This window comes from Stylophora pistillata, chromosome 5 (assembly GCF_964205215.1).
Source record: "Stylophora pistillata chromosome 5, jaStyPist1.2, whole genome shotgun sequence".
Classification (NCBI taxonomy): domain Eukaryota; kingdom Metazoa; phylum Cnidaria; class Anthozoa; order Scleractinia; family Pocilloporidae; genus Stylophora; species Stylophora pistillata.
The window spans coordinates 36,178,079-36,201,909 of record NC_142523.1 but is presented as its reverse complement, the minus strand read 5'-3'; the positions used below and the strand labels follow the sequence as shown (position 1 = coordinate 36,201,909).

The 23,831-nt window shown below is 37.3% G+C and overlaps 3 protein-coding genes and 1 long non-coding RNA gene across 4 annotated transcripts in view; 1 reads left to right on the top strand and 3 right to left on the bottom strand.

The window, feature by feature from the left end:
* Window positions 1-10,106, top strand: part of LOC148731714 (uncharacterized) — a 29,942-nt gene extending 19,836 nt beyond the window's left edge. The window contains exon 5 of the mRNA XM_088762058.1: window positions 9,942-10,106. Coding sequence (XP_088618184.1) covers window positions 9,942-10,061 — 120 coding nt within the window. The 3' untranslated portion in view covers window positions 10,062-10,106. The remainder of the gene's footprint in view (window positions 1-9,941) is intronic.
* LOC148731715 (uncharacterized) lies at window positions 1,482-2,171 on the bottom strand. The gene is made up of 3 exons (XR_016002061.1): window positions 2,111-2,171; window positions 1,770-1,835; window positions 1,482-1,533 (listed from the first exon to the last, which is right to left on the bottom strand). It is a non-coding gene; the product is annotated as an uncharacterized LOC148731715 (long non-coding RNA).
* A 557-nt stretch (window positions 10,107-10,663) lies between the features above and the next one.
* Window positions 10,664-23,831, bottom strand: part of LOC148731706 (FYVE, RhoGEF and PH domain-containing protein 4-like) — an 81,660-nt gene continuing 68,492 nt past the window's right edge. The window contains exons 6-13 of the mRNA XM_088762019.1: window positions 17,489-17,576; window positions 15,792-15,850; window positions 15,040-15,111; window positions 14,872-14,958; window positions 13,592-14,257; window positions 13,017-13,076; window positions 12,333-12,430; window positions 10,664-11,591 (exon numbers count right to left, since the gene is read on the bottom strand). Coding sequence (XP_088618145.1) covers window positions 11,489-11,591; window positions 12,333-12,430; window positions 13,017-13,076; window positions 13,592-14,257; window positions 14,872-14,958; window positions 15,040-15,111; window positions 15,792-15,850; window positions 17,489-17,576 — 1,233 coding nt within the window. The 3' untranslated portion in view covers window positions 10,664-11,488. The remainder of the gene's footprint in view (window positions 11,592-12,332; window positions 12,431-13,016; window positions 13,077-13,591; window positions 14,258-14,871; window positions 14,959-15,039; window positions 15,112-15,791; window positions 15,851-17,488; window positions 17,577-23,831) is intronic.
* Window positions 18,767-23,745, bottom strand: LOC148731713 (FYVE, RhoGEF and PH domain-containing protein 2-like). The gene is made up of 5 exons (XM_088762059.1): window positions 23,496-23,745; window positions 21,418-21,448; window positions 20,486-20,634; window positions 19,413-19,467; window positions 18,767-18,870 (listed from the first exon to the last, which is right to left on the bottom strand). The coding sequence occupies exons 1-5, from the start codon at window positions 23,567-23,569 to the stop codon at window positions 18,793-18,795; spliced, it is 387 nt and encodes a 128-aa protein (XP_088618185.1). The 5' UTR covers window positions 23,570-23,745; the 3' UTR covers window positions 18,767-18,792.

The following is a 23,831-nucleotide window of genomic DNA, read 5'->3' as shown; positions in this document are numbered from 1 at the left end:
CCATTTTAAATCTTCGAAAAGTTTACTCGCTTTGCAGTGTGTTTCCCATTGTTTAATTGACGCCTAAGCTTACACACATTCGTAGTTTGCACTAATTACTTGTACCTTTTGATTTGTCATCATCCACATCTGACTCCTTCTTGAATCCAAATTGACCTTGAAATGGTAAAGAAGGATACTACACTTTAGGCAAACAAAACTTTGAGCCGTAGTGACTCAGTTGTTTGTGTTCGATTAATTTCCAAAGGTCTTAGAGAAAAGCGATTTATTTGCTGTTTTATTGCTCTAACCTGATAAAAGCTCCTCATTTGAATCCCCCTTCTCTTGGTTTGCTGAGTCCTTCCCTTTCAAAGTAGCTAAAATGAATAAGAATTCAAACACATTGAGTTGTGCTTTGGAAATCTTCTTTCAACGATGATAATAAATTTCAAGCTAGAAACCTGCCTAATCTGCAAAGTTCTCAAGTATTAGATCCCTGTATTAGATGCAGCTGCCTGTTAATTCATTTCAAACCAAAGTTTAAATAATAAACCAGATTAATGATTACAATATACCTCTTTACTATTTACAGCTTATCTATGTACCTGTGGGGCTGCCGATCTTTAAGTCTTCTTTTTTTCCAGATGCCGATGAAACTTGAGTTTTCTCCGACTCTAAAACAAAAAATAATGGGTTTGAATGATTGTCATCAACATTATCATATTTTTGTGAGTATTCATGTTTTCAATTGACGAAGAAGCTGTAAAATCCACTCCTTTATCACTTACGGTACCTTCACTTGTAGCTGTTCCTGAAATTTCGATGAAAAGATGCACCTTATCTACGTTGATTTTAAATATGGAGCTTCTTAAACAAATTCGCGTAGATTTAGGCTTACGCGCATCAGTAGTTTTAGAATTATCTCTAGGTTGTACCTTTTAGTTTGCCTCCATCATCATATGATTCCTTCTTGAATGTAGAATAATCTAGAAATAATCAAGGACACGAAATCAATTAGAACAAAGAACTGAAAGTATTGAATTCTTTGGTGAAGATGCAATGTTTGGGCTGTGAAGAAAGACTGACCCACTGATACTCACTAAATCCGTTTTGATCATGACTTCCTAAATCCGTTTTTCAATCCGTGGAAAGTCCAAATTTGTCGGGTAACATTTGTTCCAAGTAACCCTTTCTGTTCTTTTAGGTCCTTTTGTACAAATTTTGGAAGGAGTAAGCTATGTGCTCCTTTTGTTTCAAGTTACTAAGGCCTAGAGTCGCTGAAACTATTATTCACGATAGAAAGGGTGAGAAAAAACACAAAATTGTGTAATATAACAGGACCTCAAAAGCTTCGCTCGTAGTTGCGAAACAAATTGAGTTATTTCCGTTTTAAGTTATTTTGCTTTAGTTTAAAACAGAAACTTCGCCGAGCGTCACTTGTTTGTGTATTATGTCGTGTGGATTTAGGCTTACAATGTACACTTTATCAATGATTTCTTGTACCTTTTGGTTCGCTTCCATCGTCATTTGATTCCTTCTTGGAGGCAAAATGATCTAAAACAGCAAATAACACAAATTCACTTTGAGCAAAGAACACTGACAGTGTTGAGTTTGTCAGTGTGGGTTTGTCTTTATAGCGCTCGTTGTACTCAGTGGCTATAAATTTAGAATACAATCACACTGTCAGTGCTGAGTTTGTCAGTGTGGGTTTGTTTTTATAGCGCTCGTTGTACTCAGTGGCTATAAATTTAGAATACAATCATCTTTTTGCGGTTTTTTTTTTCTCTCACCAGAGGAAGGTCCATCATCCAAATCCAGTTTTTCTTGGATTGCTGTAACTTTATCCTGCAACGTACCTAAAAGATAGAATTGGGTTGTGCTTTGGAAATTACCCGAAATTAATGAAGGACAATAAATTGCTAAAAGATAACTACCCGAATTTGCATAAAACTTTGCAACTAATATGCCAGATCAAGAATAATTGGGGATTTTTTTTTTGCCTAAGGTTTTCGTAGTGTTGCTTTTAATTACTCTCCTAGAGAAAAAAGAGAATAGAAATAAATCCGGCCGACTAAACTCCACTAGGCTCAATGTTTTAAAGACTCTAATTGCACCTCACTTCCCCGCTTACCTGCTAAGGGAGCATCCTTCATGTTCAGTTTTTTCTCAACAGAAGTAGCTTCACTTTTGTCCGTAATAAAAATAACAACGAAATAATTTTCACTCTTTTCTGAGTTATCAACTCGTCAAAGAGGCAGTTCATGGACTAAACTTGTAATAGCGTGATTAATAAGTGGTCACTTAGATTGTCGAGATACCAAGAATATTTGCTTTTCTTATTATAGTTGACAAACTTCCAGGTCTAGTTGTCTTATCATTGATAATTCTACAAAAAATCTAAAGAAGCTTTATGTTTCTTTTTCTCACCTGATGAACTGTTTTTAGCAAAGTCCAAGCTTCCTTCAGCTGCTGCAGGGGAGGTTTGGTGACTAACTAAAATACCAGAAAATATTAATTAGTACATTGCACGCAGCACCCTTGAGCAAGATGAAGCGAATCCTGAGGCTACCCGAGCGGTCCAAGATGGGCCCATCTTGCCCGCCCAGGATTTTCCGCATCGATCCCGCGCATGAAAAAATTGAATTAGAACTACGTTCTTAATTCTTGTACAATGTCGGCGATGGAAACGCAAAAAGCTGCAGAAGAAAGTCTAAACAAAGAAAACAGAAACGACTCTCGTAAGTTTGTTATATTGCAAACACAGTTGGCTTTCTTTCCCCACTCTCAAAGTAAACAGGTTACTCTTAATTCTTAATTACGCGAATTTTTTTGCAATAGAATAAATCCTTTACGGTCCATAAAAATGCGATAAAAGAACTTGGTCACTATCCAACCATCTTGACCTCACGCTTGGTTAATAACGCACATATAATAATAACACTACCGATCGAGAGAAACTCACGACATTTTTTTTCCTCATCTCCTAATATATTGAAGGATTTTTCCCTTGATGTAAAAATATCTGAGACCGAAATCAGTTTGAAAAGTGAAAAAATTAAAACGCATGGTTATTATGCAGATTAAGGTTGTAAAATAATTTCTTCCTTATCTCTGTCTTAAATATTGACGAACAGAAATAAACTCAATCGATTTTAAATCTTTGAAAGCTCACTTGCCTTGTAAATTGTCTCCCAGTGTTTAATTGACGCCTAGGCTCACGCATATTATAAGTTTGCACTATTTACTTGTACCTGTTGATTTGCAGTCACCGTCAACTGACTCCTTGAATTCAAATTGACCTTGAAATGGTAAAGAAGAATATTTCGCCTTAAGCAAAGGAAACTTAGAGCCGAAATGATTCAGTTGTTTGCTTTTATTTTTATTTACGTGTATTTTCAAAGGTCTTTTTGTAGTCACAAACTTCAGAAGTGAAATTCATTTACTGTTTTATTTCTCTCACCTGATGAAAGCTCGTCATCCAAATCCGCCTTCTCTTGATTTGCTGAATCTTTCCCTTCCAAGGTATCTAAAAATAAATAAAGAATCAGACATATTGGGCTGTTCTTTAGAAAGTTCCTTTTAACGATGAAGGATAACGAATTTCTAGAAAGTAACCGCCTACTCCGCATACACCAAGAAAAATAATTGCAGCTTTTTTCGCCCCTGTTATCTCAGTATTGTTGCTTTTTATTGTTCTCAAGCGTTTCAGTACTTTATTATTTGCGGCTGTCTGTTAATTCATTTTAAACCAAACTTTAGTTAATAAATCAGATTGATGATTGCAATATACTTCTACACTGTTTGAAGTTTAACTCAGTACCTGTGGAGCTGCCGATCTCTAAATCCTCAATTTTTCCAGGTGTCGACGAAATTTGAGTCTTATCCGGCTCTAAAATTAAAAAAAAAAAAGAGGATTTGAATGATCGTCGTCACCGTTTTCATCGTCATCAACGATATCATATTCTTGTTACTATTTATGTTTTCATTATCAATAGATTCTGTTTACTGTTCCCATAACAGAGAGATAAAAGAGTATGGAAATATATCCGGCCGACTAAACTCCACTTGGCCTTCCTCGCTTACCTGCTAACGGAGCATCCTTCATGTTCAGTTTTTTCTCAGTAGAAGCAGCGTCACTTTTTTCTGTCAATTAATTTACAAAGAAATGATTTTCAATTATTTTTGAGTTATCAACTGATAAAAGGGCAATTCATGGCCAATATATGTGATAGCGCGACTGTTAAGTGGTCTCTTAGATTGTTGAGATGCCAAGAATATTTGCTTTGCTCATCATAGTTGAAAACGTTCCGCTTACAATTGTCTTATCATTGATAATACAAAAAATCTCAAGAAGCTTTATTTCTTTTTCTTACCTAGTGAACTGTTGTCAGCAAAGTCCAGGCTTCCTCCAGCTGCTACAGGGGAGGCCTGGTGACCAACTAAAATACCAATACATATAAATAATAATAACACTCTAACATGTGAGAAACTAACGACTTTTATTTTCTTCATCTCATAATATATTCAAGGTTTTTCCCCTTGATGTAAAAATATCTAAGACGGAAACTAGTTGGAAAAGTTAAAAAAATTACATCGCATGATTACTGTGCAGATTAAGGTTGTAAAATAATTCTTCTTTATTTCTATCTTAAATATTGACGCACAAAAAGTTATTCAGTCCGTGTCAAATCTTTCGAAGCTCACTTGCTTTCCCAGTGTTTAATTGACGCTTAGGCTCACACATACTCTGAGTGTGTACTAATTACTTGTACCTGTTGATTTGCCGTCACCGTCATCTGATTCCTTTAATCCAAATTGACCTTGAAATGGTAAAGAAGAATATTTTACTTTAAGCAAAGAAAACTTTGAGCCGGCATGAATCAGTTTTTTGCGTTTAATTTATTTCCTTTAGGTCTTTTCGTAGTCACAAACTTGAAAAGTGCAATTCATTTGTTGTTTCATTTCTCTCACCTGATGAAAGCTCATCATCCAAATCCACCTTTCCTTGGTTTACTGAGTCTTTCCCTTTAAAAGCATCTAAAATAAATTAAGAATCAAACATATTGCGCTGTTCTTGCGAAAGTTCCTTTAAACGATGAAGGATAATGAATTTCTAGAAGGTAACCCCCTACTCTGCATACATCAAGAAAAATAACTGCACCTTTTTTCACACGTTATATCAGTATTGTTGCTTTTTATTGTTCTCAAGTATTTCATTACTGTATAATATGTGGCTGCCAGTTAATTCATTGTGAACCAAAATTTAATTTATAAACCAGATCTTTTATTTTAATATTTCTATACTGTTGACAGTTTAACTCTGTACCTGTGGAACTTTCGATCTCCAAATCCTCCAGTTTTCCAGATGCCGGTGAAACTTGAGTTTTCTCCGAGTCTAAAATTAAAAGAAAAGGGTATGAATGATAGTCCTCGTCGTTTTTATCGCTGCAACATCATCATATTTCTGTTACTACTTGTGTTTTCATCATCATTAGATTCTGTTTACCCCTCCCGTAACCGTCTGGGTGATGTGACATGACATAATTGTATGAAATCCGCTTTATAAAAGATACTTTCCTACACGAAGATGTTTTATTGTAATCCAAGTCAGGCCTGCTTGCCTGCAACTGACGAAGAAGCTTTCAAATCCACTCCTTTATCACTGGAGGAAGCTTCACTTAATTTATCTTCCCCTGAAATTTCGTGGAAAAGATGTATCGTTACTAAGTTAAATTAAATGTGTTCTTGGATAAATTTAGTTTAACGCTTCTGAATGGTCGATTGTCTTTTTAAGTTTAGCTCGGTGCAGCATAAGTTTAGTTCAGTATGACTGGTCTAGTTTGTAACAACAAATGAAATAAAAAAAAGCCTGCTTATGATCAAGAACGCATATCAGACATTGAACTTGTCACACCCAACCAAATGGTATTCTATCACAGGCGACAAAGTTACGGCGAGAGACAAGCGAGGGGTGTAGTGCGTAATTAGACCTACATGATCATACAAATTCTAGAAGGATGAGTTGATTAACAACACGGATACTTTCTGTCCATCGTGAGGAAATATCTCAGGAAACATCTAAATCTGGTTTACTTTTGCCACGTACTCTTTACATGTAGCTACAATTTAAATCGATTAAAAATTTGGTGAGCCACTTTAATTAGAGAGGACAATACGGATCAAATGGAGTTACTTAGGCTTCAAATGTAACAAGGGGTAGACAAAGTAAATTACAAGACATTAACAGAACTGTCGTAAGAGGTTACAAGGAAACCAAAGCTATTCTCAGGATTCGAAAAAACAAATTTTAACGAAAATTGTGACGTCACTCTTCAAAGTTCCATTCTATGAACTGGTGAATTTTGAAAACCTAATACTTGTTAACTCCAGTTTCTTTATTTGTTTTGTTCCATCATTTTTTCTTGACGAGATGATGTCGAAGTGTAGCTCTCCAGCGGGCGTTAGCATGAATTTTGGAACTCGGCCGGTCGGGTGAAACTTTAAGTGTAGTTACGGCTCAAAACTTACATGAAGATGAGTAAACAGATTTAAAAATAAATGATAAAGTGAGAGCTTCCGTAAACCGAAAAAAAAAAACAAGGAATTTAGCAGGGTGTCAAGACAGATTTGTCCCACATGTTTTAAATGTGATATACATCGCACGCCGTTTTATCAAGTAAAAAACACTAAACAAAAACAATACTAGGATACCTTTCTGCGTTCGACTTTAATGGCCGCTTTTAAACTATGCAAGCTCGATTTATCGTCAAAGAAGCCAGTACCTGAACTACAGATAGTATCTACCACGGCGTTTTTTTTTCTTTTTAAGTTTTGAATGTCGTGTCTCTCACTTAAAAAAATTTGCAAAGATGTCGACACTGTGGCAATCGACCCGTGGAGCGTAAATCTACCCTGGCACAAACTGGCTCCAAATGTCAATGAATAGCCGCACACGTCTGACTCTAAAATCTGAGCGAAACAAGCGGTTAGCTCCTCAATGTATAAAAACTGTCATTTTCTTTTAGTTGTTAGTGGTAATGCCGTCATAGGGATTCATCTTTATTCTCCTTAAAGATTAAGTTAATTTGTCCATCTTCCCACTATGTGCATGCCATAATTTTTTGAAAAACTTTTTCTTTTACCTGTGCAACTCTCGCTCTCCAGACCTAGTTCTTCTTTCAATTGCGAAACTTTATCTTCAGCCATAAGTAAGAATAAAAACAGAACCAAACCAATTTCCTTCGTGTCATAAACATTTGTTTGAAAAACGATTCTGAATGCAAAGGTAAAACAGGTGAACATATTACAGTCTAAAACATTGTAGAGAAAAATTGGAATGTATCCTATATTTTTAATAAATTTTTTAATCAACCAGGAAAATAAGAAAGAAAGATAACAAAACACTGTACATGTTATTGGACCGACTGCGCTTGAATATGAAATGGAGTTAAACGTTATAAGTTTCCTAGCTTCAGAATGATGAATATCCGAGTTTCAACAGTTTCCCACAGTAGCGCTCTTACTTGGGATCGTCTTGATCCCCCATGGCGAGTAGAATAAAGAAAAAAACTAAAATCAGTCCACTAAGTTTGCAGGGATAGTCGTCATTTTGTTGATTTTCGATAAGTTTCAGGTCCTCAAAATAAAAACCGTAGCAGTCCTGACGCTGGTTTTTTCGTTGTCTTTGGTAAGTTGTTCATATAAAGCTTAAAAGAGATTACTTTTCGTTTCGGAACCAGAAACGCTCTAAACCAAGTTGCTAATCCTTTAACTTCCTTGAGTGAATAGGACAGAAGTTATCCTTAAAATAAAGGAAAACATCAATTGGGAGATTATTAGTTGATCCAATACCAGATTCCCCAAACTAACATCATTAGAATTGTATGGCAGAAGGTAAGGAGAATTACTAAACATGATCTTAGGGCTAAAAGGGTTTAAAGGTATCTGGTTAGAGCGGTAATTATCGATAAGGCTAAGCGGTGCAGTGTAACTAAAATGTCCTGGTGTAATTCAATTTGATTGCCTTCAATTTCTTTGCATAAAAAAAAAACAAACAAAAAAGCAAACGCGGTATCGATACTAACTGGACGAAAAGGACGAGAAAATATTTTGTGAAAAGGAAAGATATAGATGATTTAACCGTGAGTGATAGTTTGCGTAGAAATTTTATTCACACACTCATACCAAAACGATAATTTAAGCGGTCTGTTTTGATTTTTAATTGCTAAAGGTATGATTAAGGTTGGAGTAAACCGACGGATGCAACAGAGTTAGTAATCTCAGCTTAAATAACGATATTCTTGATTTAGATAAGATTAAGGTGTATGGTGTAAAACTCTTCTTAGTTGGAAATCAAACTTATTATCTTTCTTAGGCTTGCTCCAATTTTCCGAAGTATTCAGGGTGCGACACTTTGGTAAGTCTAGAACTTTGACGTTTGCGAGAATTTAAGCTCCTAACCTGAAGCTGTTTTGTTTTCATTCCCAGGAAAAGCCCCATTGTAACTGTGCACCGAGCTTAGCCTGCAAGGAAACACGGGAAATTGACATAGGAGAACAAACAGCTGAAGTGAAGCAATGCATGCCGATCAATGAGCCCATCGTTGTCGAAAAACTAACAGAAATTGATGTTAGTGAAACTTTGGACCCTGGCAGTGCAGTACTGGACCCGGCATCAAGATTTTATCCTGGCAAGGGGAGGAAACTGATAATGAAAAAAAAAAAAAAAAAAGAAAAAACGGAAAATAATTGTGTATTTTTTCCTTGCAAGGTTTTCTTTCTTATTTTTATTGGAGCAGAAACTGTCAGAACTTAGGCAAAAATTTAAATTATTTTTTCCTCGCAGCGTTTATAATAACTTGTAGTCGAGAGAAATCGTGTTACAACGGTTCTAGCAAAACTCTGTTTTACCTTATAATAAGAATTGTTTTCCTTGTCTTTTGGAAGCATCAGAAATTATGCTGTTTCTTTGAACGAGGAAAAATCCCTATCATGAAATCTTGCCTTTGGTCAACTTTGATTTCAGAAATGCACGACGGTAGCCGACTGTTTTTGGCCAAACACCTGTTGTCTGTTTAACAAGCGATGTAGCCTGAAGTTGCAGAAATACTTCACTTGTTACCTCAGGGTAAGTGCAATAACTGTAAATAGTTAAATTTTAATTAACTGTTGAAAGAATCGTGGATCACTTTGGTTTTGTTCTACATCACTCTGTGATTGCTTAAGAAAGTTTGCGTCTTTTTTTCAACCAACCATGTTCAAAATGAAAACCAATCGCGACTGGTCCCGCATTTAGAGTTGTTCAGGGGGTTTTGGTATTTACTTTGAGTTCCTTTTGGCTCCTTGTAATATTTCTTTAGTTCTGATTGGCTGTTTTGACTACATAAACTTTTGATCTTTACAACATGTAATCGAGAAGCAACCTTGGATGGTAGGCGGGTTTCCTTTGATGCTGATGCCTATTCCCCAGTCTTTCATAAGTTTGTCTCGGTCGAATCACGCGATCTGAGAACAAACTGAGGTCTGAGAACAGACTGGTTTGGGGGGTAAAAATCGGAAGGGAACAATGAGGGTTCAAAATAAGAAAGTGGAATTTAGAGTGCCCAAGGCCCACCCCCTGCGGAGTGTTTGTCTACTCCTTAAAGATTGTCCCTTCTTCTACAGCTAAAAATTGTTCCAATTTCTATAGCTAAGTCGAGCCACCAAAACGAGTCAATGTTGTTTGGGACGTTCTGAAAGGGTAAATACATATGTAGGCTTTGTGAAATGGAAACTATAGAGTGATAAAAGTGGGGTTTCAAAAGTTAGAATAGACCACCGAAATCTCACTGGAAAGTAAACAGGCATTCACGCTCCCCCGAGTCACCCCCCCCCCCCCCCCTGAGGACTCTTCGTTTATTCCGCTACTGTAATGAACCCGATCTACTTTCCTAGCCAGACATTATTTTTTTATTTAACTTTTAGAGCGTGCATAAGTGTGGCTGTCAGGAACATTTGGTTTGTAAAACCACGACTCACGTGACACTTCCGATCGAGAAGATTCCCTTTCCCATAAGGCAGTGCGTGCGGAAAGACGAAGCATAATCTTCTTCGTAAGATTCCTAGTAATCATTGTAACATGAAATAAAATCTGACGGCTTGATTTGGTCTTGTGACTAAGAATCAATGTTTTGTATAGTTCTTTGCAGTCTATTTCACGTCAACAGCACGCTAGCTGCACTTTCCTTGCGCTTTTCTCGCATTCAAGCAGCAGATTGTCCCAGACTAATAGTGGTTTCCCCTTACGGTTACCGAACTTTTACTGCTCTTTTCCCGTAAGTTATCCGCACTTTATCCGGAGTCTTATCCAGCAGTTTTTCCCCGCAATTTACTTGCGCTTGCCTCGCAGTTTCCCCGCCCATCCCACGTACTTTCTTACACCTGGCAATAAAGAGAAAAATATAACCCTCTTGAGCAGGCCATCATTTTCATAATCACAATACCCGCGGAGAGTGTTCGAAATTAAAGCTACAATTTAGAGAATGGCATTATTGTGACTCGATGATGGTTTTGAAGGAAAAAATTGAAATCTGGGAAGTGAAACTCCGAAAATTCGTCGTGGGAATAATAATTGATTCTAAATTTTTCAAAATAGAGATAAATATTAGATTTATCGTCCCTCCAACCGGTACTACAGACACATTAGCCTGAGTGACAATGCATTTTATTTCCTTCGCATACACAAAATTTCTTATTACAAAAATATATAGGAAAAAATATCTCTATTCTTAACCTGAGACACTTTTCTTAGTTAAATTTTCTTATAGTGCCTCAACAACTCCAATTCTTTACAATAGCTCATGAACACATCTCCGCATCTTTCGAAGCATGAAAAACTTCAATTAGTTACCGCATCTCTCATTTAGAAAGTGTGCTATGATTGTTCAATTCAACGGGCCGTTTTTCCCTGTGTTTTCTGAATCCAGAGATATCTTAGTAATCTCGTTTTCCAGGTTCGTATTACATGTTATGCCTTTTTCGCTCGTTTTCTCCGCTCAAAAAAAAAACTCGGTCTATAACTTACAGTACGGACATCGAACTCGGTTAGTAAGTGGTATTTCAGTTTCTCTATTTCACAAAAAAAGCGGCCTAAATTCATGTACCGGCATTTATTCATTTACATACACGTGAATGTTAATGAAACTAACACCGCGTCTTTGATTTTCAGTTTTATATTATAAGTGATATTATTCGGAGACACTTTGTGAGGGTTACATGTAAGCAAAATACATTGTAGGGATCAAGAAAAACCTAACCATATTTGGCAAATCAATCTTTCCTTTCATTACCCCACCAGCTGTTGAAAGTATCCCATAATATTCTTTGACTTCATTATGTCTCGTATGTCTCTGACTCGTAATTTTGAAGAAAATTCTGAACTTGACATATATTTATTGAAAATTGCAACCTCGTCAGGAGAACGTACTTTTTTCAATTCCTCAAATATTTTGAAGCTATTAAAATCACAAGGCTCAAATAACCGTGACCTCTACAATCTCACTGCTTTCCTGATTTTCCGGACTTTTTTCGTCAATTTCCTCAGCTTTCATTGCACGAGCCAGAAGTTGCATCCACCTGATAAGAAATAAAAACTCTCCTTACAGTTTTCCGCTTATTTCTTTGGATTAAGGTGCGGAGAATCTGACAAAATTCAGCCCTGATTGTCAGCAGTCTTCTCCTGGAACAGTTTTCTCTATGTACCCGGTGCCATGGTATGAGAACTCATTCTTCAATGCGCTCTTCAGTGTAGTTATACTAAACCACACCGCTGGAGATCACACCAGTTTCTGTATCAGAGAGTAACAAGTCGCAATGGCAACCCCACCTCCACCCACCCCACCACGGGATTCTAGTCTATCAAAAGTCATCCCCTTTTCATCCCCTACCGTCCCTACCCCTCCCCCCCATTTCGCCAGGTTTTCTGACAAAGTGCTGGTCTTCATTAGGGTGGACAGAAAAACTTAATACTTAAATTCCCCGGAGGCGACTCACAACTATCTTCTCCCTAAAATATCCAACACTATCTAGCAAACAGGTAATGAGAATTCTCAAACTTATCAGGTAGAAGTAATCATCTTGACTTATCACCGAATTCCCGTAACTAAATTACAAGGAAATGTGTAGCAGATGGAGGGGACAATTAATAATCAGATCTTGGGAGTTAAAACCCAGACATCGCGATTTGAATTCTAGCGCGGAGACTAAAACATAGATAAACACATCACATCAAAACGATCTCGGATTCCCTGATAAATTCTCAATAGCAACGTATACTGATTAATAAGGAGATTTTGAAATTTCGTCGGTTGTTATTACCTTTGCATGCTCTCCTCATTTTCGGCCTCGAAAAAATACACCCGAAGGTTTTTGTGATGTACTTTAAACACATTCTTGCGGCGGTCCACCTCGTCTGCCTAGAAAGGAAAATGTAAAAAGATACATAAAAATCCTTTTATAATGATGCGTATAAAATTATTTTACAAAAGAACACTACAATGCGACAATCTTCCATCGTAAAACAGCGCATGCTTAGAAAACAGAGGCATTAGTTGTTGCAACGAAACAAACTTTGCCATCTACTGAGAGGCTTTGCAAGAATATCACTTTATCAGAAAAGTAGGCATACAAAAGTCAAAATCTTATTAAAAACCGTGCCAAGTTTGTGGCTCGAAAAGAGAAACACTACACTGTTTACACGATTTACATACATTTTATTTTTCGCTAAAGACTTGTAGTAAAAATTTCGTAATGTAATAAGTCATTGTAGAGAATCGAAAACACTTTGCTAATCGATTGTGCATCGTAAAATCAGCACTCAAGTGATCAAAATGGCCAATCAGAATAAAGGAAGAAATCACGAGGAGCCAATCAGAACTCAAAGAAACAACAGACCAAGGGCCTGAAGCGCGGGAAAACGCGGTTGACGCGCTTTTAAGAAGGGATATTTTCATGCAGGGGTTCATCTCACAGGAATTACACGGTGCTGTCTACAGAACTTACCAGAGATGGTTTGTCTGCATTGTGACCAGGGAGGGGAAGGTTAAACTCTGCTTTTGTGTCCTGCATCAAAGAAACGCAAATGCCCTCAATGAACTCCACCAAAGACTAAGAACACAACACTTTTAACAACACGAGAATCGCTAGGACCGCTGGAAGAAGCTTGAACAATCTTTGCGAACGCACGAAAAGAGAAATCAAGCGACCTAGGAAATAAGTTTGATTGTTGCAATCGCAACAAGCGCTGTCGTTTTTTCTTTTTTTTCAGCCTACTTAGTGAAATAGTTTCCAGTTTCCAACCTAAAAAAATTCAACGAATTTACGATTCAAAAGAGGTTTAGCTTGTCTTGGTAAATTTCTTTCTCTTTAACGTCGACAGAAACGTCACGATTCTCCAGCTGAAGTAATGCAATCATTGATTAAGAAACACTTCCTGTCAGTCTTCGATAAAGTCAAAAGTACCTCAAGATGTTGCCAGCCAATACTGGAAAACTGTTGTTACTAGTATTGCCACAATGTAAGTACTAATACTGACTCTGAAGTGATCAATATGGTACTGATACTAATAATGCCTTTACCTTCTTGGCCTTGTACCGCAACACAAACCATCTCTTCTGCCAGCTTTTATCTCCTTTGGCCTTGAAATTCAAGTATCCACTGTGCCAGATCTTTGATTCCTGGCCGATTTTCAACACACTCTGAACCTTCCCTTCCACTTCCTTGACCGTTTCCTCGCTGGAGCCCTTCACAAGAACCCTGTGACAAATTTCGCAAACCTTCTCCAGTTTCCCATTCTTGTACTCCAGCGGTGCTTTGAAGCCAGAACAATGTCCGCACACCACCCTCCCACAGGCGCGACAGTGGTGTCTCCGACGAAACTTCGTAAACAGGACGTCACAAAGCATGCACATGCTCACTGCTTCGTCTCGTACCCAGGCTGGCGCTTTCTTTCCCAGGTCTCCCTCTTCCATGACTTCAAGCTTGGTCCCTCTTCGATAACTCTCTCTTTTCGTTGTCAGTTCGTTTACGGTCTCTTTAAGTTTATTCACCCAAACTTCTTTCTCCTCGGCGGACGCTGCGGTGAAATCCATGACTCTTTGTTTGCTTACTATACGAAAGCAATTCTCTATTTCCAGTTCCTCGTCCACGTCGTGTACTTCCATTCCGTACAAGTCCATTTCTACTTTCACTTTGTATTTTTTTGTGCCAGGAAACTTTGCACAGGAAAGGAGAATGTCGTTGAACTGCAAAACAAAGTACATGGTCCAAATTTAGCTTCTACTACCCTTTTAGAGTAGAAAGAGGCGAAACGTTTGAAGGCGAAACATTACAAGGGCGTTCCAAATTTAACCAGTTTCAGGAGCTAGTCCCGAACTGGATCTCTGAACTGCGTACCCTTCAGACATATACATACATTTGTTTGATAAGTAGGTTTCAAAAAATATGCAACTGTACAGCTTATGTGGACCTTAACTACTACTAAATCTAAATAAGGAAAAACAGAAATTTACAATACAATTGTCATAAAGCTACAAATAACATAAAATACAAGTTGAAAGAGGGACCAAATAATTTAAAAATATCTAAATTCAGGGTTCCTATAACAATTTACAGAGCATTCCTTTTGGATGCTGATGTCCCTGACATAGGTCTTAATAGATTTTATCTTTCTTTGAAAATAGACAGGGTTTTCAAGCTGTTTAATAGTGTCAGGTAAAGGAGGAGACGGGAAATATAGTTCTAAGTTCTCATCCGAGAGAGCGACAAAATCACAATGTCTGACATTAGACAGATGGCATCGCAGATACAGAGTATTGTCTTCGTCAGTTTTACGAAGACAGACACATCACTTACTTACCAACATCAGTGTTCGTTCTTGATGACTGTCTGTTGTTCTCGCCGCAACCTTCCTAACGTCTCCCTCCATGACAAATTCCTGGAACGACTACAATGATGCAAATTTACAAGAGCCATCGAAAACCGATTGGGATAAACCAGTTTCAAGCCGGTTGAACAAGATACTCACACGACTAGCAGTTATCAGCGTATGATCATCTCCTATTCGTTCCTGGATTTCCAAAAGAGTCTTGAATCGCTCCTAGTTTTAAAGAAAATTACTGTAATTATTAAAATTGTGATCATCATTAATAATACCATTACAGTATATTGAAAAGACATTAATAGTCTAATTTTTTTAAATTTGTGCTAGAGTCACTCATTTTTCAGCATTTTATCCTTTCTCTTTCCTTAAGTTCAATATCCATAAAAAAAAAAAAGAAGCAACGACGATGGTGACTTAAGAAGTATATAGGGTTACTCTGGGTCCTAACCAATTAAAGACAGCCCTGGAGTAGTCAGTTATTTAAAAATTACCCACAACTCCGGGATTTTTAGCGGCCCTAGAACATCCGGTGTAAATGACGTCAGAAGCATACTATTGACTTTTTTTTTGGATTGTAATTAATTTGGTTTTGTCAACTCAGTTGAAATTGTAAATTGGTCACCATAAAAAGCGTTAAAAAGCTGACGTTTCGAGCGTCAGCCCTTCGTCAGAGCGAATGATTCGCTCTGAGGACGGGTTAACGCTCGAAACGTCAGCTTTTTAACATTATCAAGTTACAAGTTAATTCGGTAAAAGAAAGGGAAGGAAAAATTGCCACCTTGTCGACTCGACAAAGAATAGGTTGACACAGGTTTTAAGAAAACAGGAGTTCAAAGAAACAACTAGTAACAGTTCCATGCCTCAGAACAAATTCTAGATTTAATTTTAAGACTTGCCGTTTTCTTCATGCTGTCATTGGCATGCTGTGCTGAAGCTGAGATGATTTTTAAAGCATCTAAAAAAAAAACAAAACAAAACAAAAAAAGTTGATTTTGACAACACCTCAAAAAAAGAGGGGAGACAGAAAGAGATAAAATTTAGTTGGTTGAACAGTATGGGAAACATGTAAGAAATTAGAAAAAAAGTAAAAGGCATGTTTCTGTAATGAATCCCACTACATCAAGACACAGGCTAAAACGTCAGTCAACGATATCTCTCTGAAACTTGTTACGATATGCATGTTAGCACAGGCATTCCAACCTCGATATACTATTACACACGTTTCCATTTTGTAACAGTAGAAATATCAGGGCTGAAGGAAGTGAGGTCGGCTATTTTTTAATCTAAATCTTGGATAATGTTTGGTTTCTTATTGCAATCATATTCCCCATAAAATCGTTATATTTTTTTATTGCTGTGTAACAACAATAATAGTACAAAGGCTGAAAGTTTCTAAAGAAACTGTGGTGCTGCGTCGGTAGGGGTGAGAAGATAATTTGATTATATCAACTAAGTTGAAATTGTAAATTGGCCTCCGTAACGAATAAAAGAGCTGACGTTTCGAGCGTTAGCCCGTTATCTCTGACGAAGGGCTAACGCTCGAAACGTCAGCTTTTTTATTCGTTACGGTGGCCAATTTACATTACAACTTAGTTGATATAACCAAATAACAATATAGTACAGATTGATTTACTGAGCTTTGCCTTGGGCCACCTGTGAAACCTCCTCCTTCTGATCCCCGTAGGAAGGCGGGAGGTTGGGCTGGGGGTACCCCGGCATCAAGGCTAAAGTAAAGGGAGAATTAGCCTTACATCTTTCCGTCATGAGAGGATGTGGGTGTTACGAAACACGAAAAAAAGGGTCAGCATGCCTGGTGTTCTTCAAGTCTAGAGAATCCTCTGGTAGCTCTTCGACATAGTCTGAACAAAGCAATGAGTAAAAATATTAACAAAGTATAGGGACAGACAATTCCCTTTTCATGTGAGACTTAACATACAGATCTGAAAAACGTTTGGCCACGTCGGGAACTTTCGCGAGCGCATACATGAAACCATGGCAACACTATACTAAATACTAGGAATTTTTTTTTTACACAGGTTAAGACGTAAGCAAAGAGGAAAAGATTGAAACTTTCTCCAAAGATCGTCCATCACCAGGGGCACAAAATATCTTTTGCACCTGACCAGGTTTCATCCTTGCACTCTTGCCGAAATTTAGCCGCCTATATACTGTTGTATTTCAGTCGCGCAAATGTATTCACGTACGTTAGGCAAAAATTATGTCGGTATGTGAGCGGGAGGTTTCAGACGGAAAAGAGTTATTCCCACTCGCGGCTTTACCTCTCAGTGTTTCAAACCGCGCACAAAACCGCCAGCTACGCAGGGAAAGCGCATTTCAGACAACAGAGATGAAAACGGCCCATCACATCGAAAGGAATTTTCAAAGTAAAAATAGCAACCTGCATAAAGCGCGGGAAAAACGACTAACCGAGCCGCGGTTGGCTTCAGTGTTGCATCTGATTGGTCGAGAGGGTGGTGTGAGTTTTCTGGACGAATCACAGAGCGTTAAAACCAATGTAATACCGAATTATTTTCGACATTCAATCAAAATGTGTCCTCAGTTAGCTACTAGCAATCTCAAGCACTAATTTTACCTTTTAATAGCAGTTTGTATCTCGGCACCCTCTGCACTGGTTCCAACATGTGATGTTGAAGAGTTAAATGCTCACATTCCTCAGTTTTCTAAGAGGACGTAAAAATACAGATACCCAGATCTACGATATGAATCATAACTCTCCCTTTAGACTCCCACACATTTTTCTGTTAATTAGTGAAGAAAAATTAGTGTTACATCAAGATAGACTTGTTTCCGGTTGTCACCCTTAACCGCTCGGGAACAGAGCAGTCAAACACCCCGCACGAGTGAATGTTATAAGAGCGAGGAGGCATGCTTATAGACCGTCAGAACCAAGTGTTCTCACGGGATGTCAGAACCAACTACACGAGCCACTAAGCCACAGCATTATCAAATCAAATTTTTTGATAAAGCTTAAAAGAATGGGAAATCAACAGAATGTCCGTAATCAAGTTAGCTTCGTGCGAGATTAGTCTCAAGTTTTCCCTTCCCCCTAAGTCTCGATTTCTTTTACAGATGTTTAGGCAGGGCTCGACACCAACGGTAGCCCACTAGCCACAAACTAGTAGAAATTCAGTTTTGGCTAGTGGCTTTCAATTTCCACGAGCCAGTTTGGCTAGTAAACAGACTGAAATTGTCGTAACATCTAAAAACATCAAAGATGTCACTAGCCACTAAGCTAGTAAGTGGAAAAGTTAGTGTCGAACCCTGTTACGAACTTGTCTATTTTCTCCTGAAGTATTACGTGACAGCAGTTGTTTCTCTAAAGTTTTTCTATAAACATTTTCCGTGGGAAATTGCCGCGCGGGTTGAAGCAAAGAGTGATCCCTTTGCGCATGCTCGACGTTTCGCCGCTGTTCAGCCCAGGCAGAAGTGACAACCGGAAAAACGTCTGTATTCGCCGGCTCCTGAGCAATTCATCAAAAACTTAAGGTGAAGTTTTACATGTACTTCCATTTGGGAGGTACAGAATTAAATTATTCTTATAATTCCATGGCAGCAAAAAACGACATCACTCGTTCCACTTGACTTGATTGTTGTGGCTTACTTTCACGAGACATAACGGCAAAGTAAAATATTTTTGCCAACGTGTTGTAACACAAAAATCGATGAGAACTAGAGGTCAAAAAAAAAACAAAAACAAAAACAAAACAAACTGCCTGAAACGCGGAACAACGCGGGCGACCAGGTTTTAGTTTTGAATCTAATTGGTTAAGAAAGTGGCGCAAGTTTTCTGGGTCGGGTCTCGGGTCATTTGGGACGCTCAATTGAAAATTTCTCTAATTGTATAACCTACTTGGATATCCTCAATCAGAGTCGCCATTAAGTTGGTGACTTCTTAATCCAAGATGCTAAAGTTTCTGTTGCTTTGTCAAAGTTTCCAACATATAGTATATACATCTAAAGAAGCACAAAATGACGAAAACACCATTATTTGAATCAATAAGGCTTGGGAAAAACGAATCAAATGATAGTTTTAAATGATGGTCAAAAGAAACAAAATGACCTTTACGAATTAAAATTATCAATTTTTTGCAACCTGTACAAGATATTCACTATAATTCAAGGCAACCACAGGACCCAAAGCTATGATCTAAACCCTAACATCAGTATGCATATTCTCCATACTGTTCTCTATACATTTCCTAAGATGCTGACAAGGAGAATTTGTCAAACAATCAAGAGCCTCTTTAGTTGATGATCATGTCCATTATTCTTGTAACCTTAATGTGTGATTGGGGGACAATATTTTAAGGAGAATTTAGATGCTGGCCATTCTTAGGTTTCAAAAGGCTAATCTGAGCTGTGAACATGTAGAATGATAGGAGGTAACGTTCACTACTGGATTCCGAACCCCTCTGAGAACTAATGTGACATAGGAATGTGCCTAGAGGAAATTAACAATGCTTATTTATAGGTGGAATAATTTGAAGAACACTTGCCTTTAGAAATGGAGCCAGCCCTTTTAGAATATCCCCAATTTGGTTGTTGGTGCCCCTGATAAAAATAAATAAATAACAATAAAACTACGTCAATAAATGAATGAAAACTTATCAGACAGAGGATCATGCAAATTCATTAAATACATGTTGAGAACTGATTAACTGACTGACTGATTGATTGTAAATAATTGATTAACTGACTGACAGATTGAATGACTGAGGGACTTACTGACTGACCAACTGACTAAGTCACTGACTGACTGAATGATGAATGATTGATGGACTAATGAACTGACTGACTGTCTAAATGACTGATTGAATGTCTGGCTGAATGATCAACTGACTGATGAATAAAGGGGTAAGGTTCTAGCTTAAGAGAAACTGGAGGCACGGTGGCCTCATGGTTAGTGTGCTTTACTCCAGATTGAGTGGTCTGGGTTTGAGCCCTAGTGGGGAACTTTGTGTTTTGTTCTTAGAGAATAAATGAGTACCAGCAAATTTAACACTGGGGGTAACCCTGCAATGGACTAGCATCCCATCCTGGGGGGAGTAGAAATACTCCTAGTCGCTTCATGCCACAGAAACTGGATTTAAATGCTGGCTGGATGGGCCATTTGGCTTGTAAACAGGCTTTACCTTTTACCTAAGAGAAACTGTGGTGCTGGGTCCATGGGGAGGTATAACAAGACAATTTGGTTTTATCAGCTCAGCTGAGAATGTAGATTGGCCACCATAAAGAGTTTCTAAAGGTGACATTTTGAGCATCAGCTTATCCAAAGGAAGAGCTGAACACACTTGAAATACTCTTCCCAGAGCCCTTATCTATGACCAAGGACTAATGCTCAAAATGTTACAAACTCTTCACTGTGGTCAATCTACCAAGGCTGACCAACTCATTGCAGCCTTAAAGTTGGGAGCACTCTTTTTATTGATGGGAAAGAAGCACTACATTTCAATTCCAAAAATGAAACTGGATGGAGGCTTACTGTCTTTGGCTTCATTAAATATTCATTAGATATGTAACTTCTTAACTTTAATTGAAAATATCTAGTAACCAAAAAGTAAACATATACCATTCTTTCATCCTCGCCTCCAACTTAGGTGATAAGAAATCTCTGTGCAGTTGGTGAATAGCTTGAATGTTGGACAAAATGTCATTGAGAACTTCCTGAGGTAAAAGCCCTTTTGTACAGCACTGGTTATCAATTTGCTTGTAAAAGACCTATACATGACATGAAAGATATAAATAAATAAATATCAAATATACAGAGCTCTTTTTAAATAACTAAATCCCGAGTGGGCACCAGGGGTAATGAATATGTTTTAGCAGTGAAGGTATTCAATCATCAAATTGTAGACAACTAGAATCGTATTGAGTTTTCTTTCAAAGCAATCAAATCTGAAATCCGATTTCACACTAACCCTGCCTTAGGATTTTAAAGGAAGTCAATAAGATCAAAGTCTTCCCCACAGCCATTGTTTGATATTTTCACACAAAACTTTTACTCCCTCTCTGTAGGAAAGGAGTGCATTGCCTGAAAAATTTACAATTGCTGGATCCAATCAAAGTTACACACATTGAAAATTGTTTCCAGTAAACAAAAAAAATAAACAAACATCAAATGAACATTACAATTGCACCCTGTTAACAATAGTTGATAAAATACTGGTAACTAATATTTATGGATTATTAAAATGTTAAAAGTAATGATTAAAGCCAGTTCCACAATTGCAGAATAAATTTTCATCAAAAAGTGTTCCATACATAACCAAAATGACTGCATAATGACTGTTTATTGTATTTGAAAGATGTAACAAATATATAAGATAAGATTTTAGTGAGAAACCTTGTATCTGGTCAGCCCCCTTTCAAAATTTTCTAGCTAAATTTGATTTACAATAAATGCAATAGGAGTGTTTCTCTTCCCTGCCTTTGTTTTTCCTTCATTAGAGAAATTGTGTAGTCCCTGTCTACCAAGTATTGACTTCATTTTTTACGCCTTACCTGATCAAGAAAGTGCAGTCTTCTGACATAACTGTAAATAAAATAAATCAATTAAAAACAATTAGTTTTCAAAAAAAAAACAAAAAACAAAAAACAAAAAGAAACAAATCATTTCAGTAAAAATTTTTCAAGATCTGACAACAATATTTGTGCTGGAAGGGCTCTGAGCTCAACTTTTTTCTGTTATGAATTGGTGACTCAAATCAACAAATGGTCACTTAAAAGTCACTTGAAAGAGACTCTTAAATTCCATAAATCAAAGGAAGCTGGAAATCATTTTTGGAGGTTCATGCGATTTCTTAAGGCCTGGTTCAAAGGACAAGTAGATTTTTCTAATAAAAAAGTGAAAAAGATTATTAAAAATTTTTCTAACTGATATCAATAATTATTTTCTTAGTTCAAACCCAGCATAATATTTGTCTAGAATATCAATGAAGTCACAAAGTGATAGCAAGTGGTTCAATTCATATTATTAACTCAAGGACCAAACCAACAAAAAAAGACAAAATAAAACATTATATGACTGGAAGCAAAAACTACTTGCTCACCTTTCTTAAGGTTTGAAAAAAGGCAAATGAAACTGAATAATCTAAATGCATACATCTACTGAGCCAGACAATAAATCCAACACCAAACAAAGTTCAAACCTTAAAGGAAACTGATTTCTTTAAAGACTTAGTATTGATGCTCTTTTTTTTTCTTCCTAGTGCTTCCATGTCACAGAAGAAATTTAACCTCTTTACTGCCAACCCCATGGAGAGGTCCAATGCCAATGAAAATTGCCTTTATTTGTTTTTCGAATTTTAACATGTTTTGACTTTGAAAGCTGCCGTGTCATTTTACATTTCCAGTGCGAGGGACTTGACTGAAACCTGGGTGAATCAATCTACACTAAAATCTTTTTTGAGTTATCCAAATAATTCCAAGAAATTCTCAGTACCTTGAATGTGAAGGTTTAAGACAAGGAGTAATTTTAGAGGCATGCTACACAAAATGCACCAAGAGATATACATGCAGGTATACGTTTATCATGAAATTTCTAATTCAAACTAGGTTTTAGTAAATCTTAACATTAATATGCACTTTTCACAAAGCAGTAGTCACTTATGTTACATACAAATTGGCAATTGATCCAGTGCACTCACATCACAGATTTGGTTTCCAACCTCAAAGGCCTCTTGGATTCCATGACCATAAAAAGTTTTTATTGAGATGCAAAAATGTCTTATGTCCACAGATGTGCCAAAATCATAAAACATTAACATAATCATAAACATGGGAGTTACGCTTTGGACTGTGTAGATCAATTTGTAGGCGAGAATTCCAACGCACCACTGTAATTGCATATAGTCGCTTCTGTCTCTTGTACAAATGTTTCTTCGTTCTGAGACGCAGTTATTAGGTTACCGTGCACCTTCAGGGATGTCTCGCGTGCAAGCGATGTATCGCGTCCGCTTTAAACTGTAGATATGTAAACCCATATATCAAATTAAAGCTTATAGGACTGGCTATCAGACTAAACCAAAATTTTTAAAAAAAAATGAATTGTCAAATTTTTCACGGCTTCTATATGCGAACGCCCGAATCACCTTAGGGAATTTGTTCGATTGCTCTCAAATTTTGACAGTCACTGGTTTTAGATTTATACAACAAAAGCGTGTCTCCGAATTTTTTATTTCTTAATACTTTTTTTCAAGAGCGATTTTTGTACGATCAATCCACATTTTTTTTAATCCTATTTCAAAAATGTTCTGTAACTTTTCACTGAAATTGAGTATGGCAAATCACAGATGCTTTGGCCCCGGGAAGGGAGGAACACATTAAATAAGCGAAAAACAAAATTCGCTGGCAAGAGTACTACATTAATAACCCCATACATTAATAACCCCATACATTAATAACCCCATACATTAATAACCCCATACATTAATTATGCATTCAGTCTTTGTTCAATGAAAACAATAGCGATAACCATTGGAACTCCGCAGAGACTAGTAGTCCTTGTTTTCAAAATTTGGATTTTTTTCCTAAGTCTTTTTTGAAACAAAGAATTGTGATTGGCTTGTGTCATTCCTCACCTTCGCTGTGTACACAATTCAAGAGGGTTTTGAGTCTTTGTCTCCTCGACAACTTTTGGCCCCAAATCGTGCATTTGTAGTACGTTCGATTCTTGTCGATTATTTCTACATAAAGTGAGTTCACATCATTATTCACATCAACGTCACAACGTAGATCCGAGGGTATCCATCGTCCCAAAAGCAGAGGAACGTTCAGAGAAGCCAGGATATTCTTAATGACTTGCAATCTTCCTGGCTTCTCTTGAGACTGCAATCGGGCAAGCCACCGGATTCTCTTAAGTTACCAATGACAATTCCCAAAATATCCACGTGATCATGCTCGTGAGCGGAAACAAT

Coding starts and splice junctions, on each gene's coding strand:
- LOC148731713 (XM_088762059.1), bottom strand. CDS start 23,569: ATGCACGATTTGGGGCCAAAAGTTGTCGAGGAGACAAAGACTCAAAAC. Junction 20,635..21,417: donor GACTGCACTTTCTTGATCAG/GTAAGGCGTAAA, acceptor TGTCATGTATAG/GTCTTTTACAAGCAAATTGA. Junction 18,871..19,412: donor GGCTGGCTCCATTTCTAAAG/GCAAGTGTTCTT, acceptor GTGCTTCTTTAG/ATGTATATACTATATGTTGG.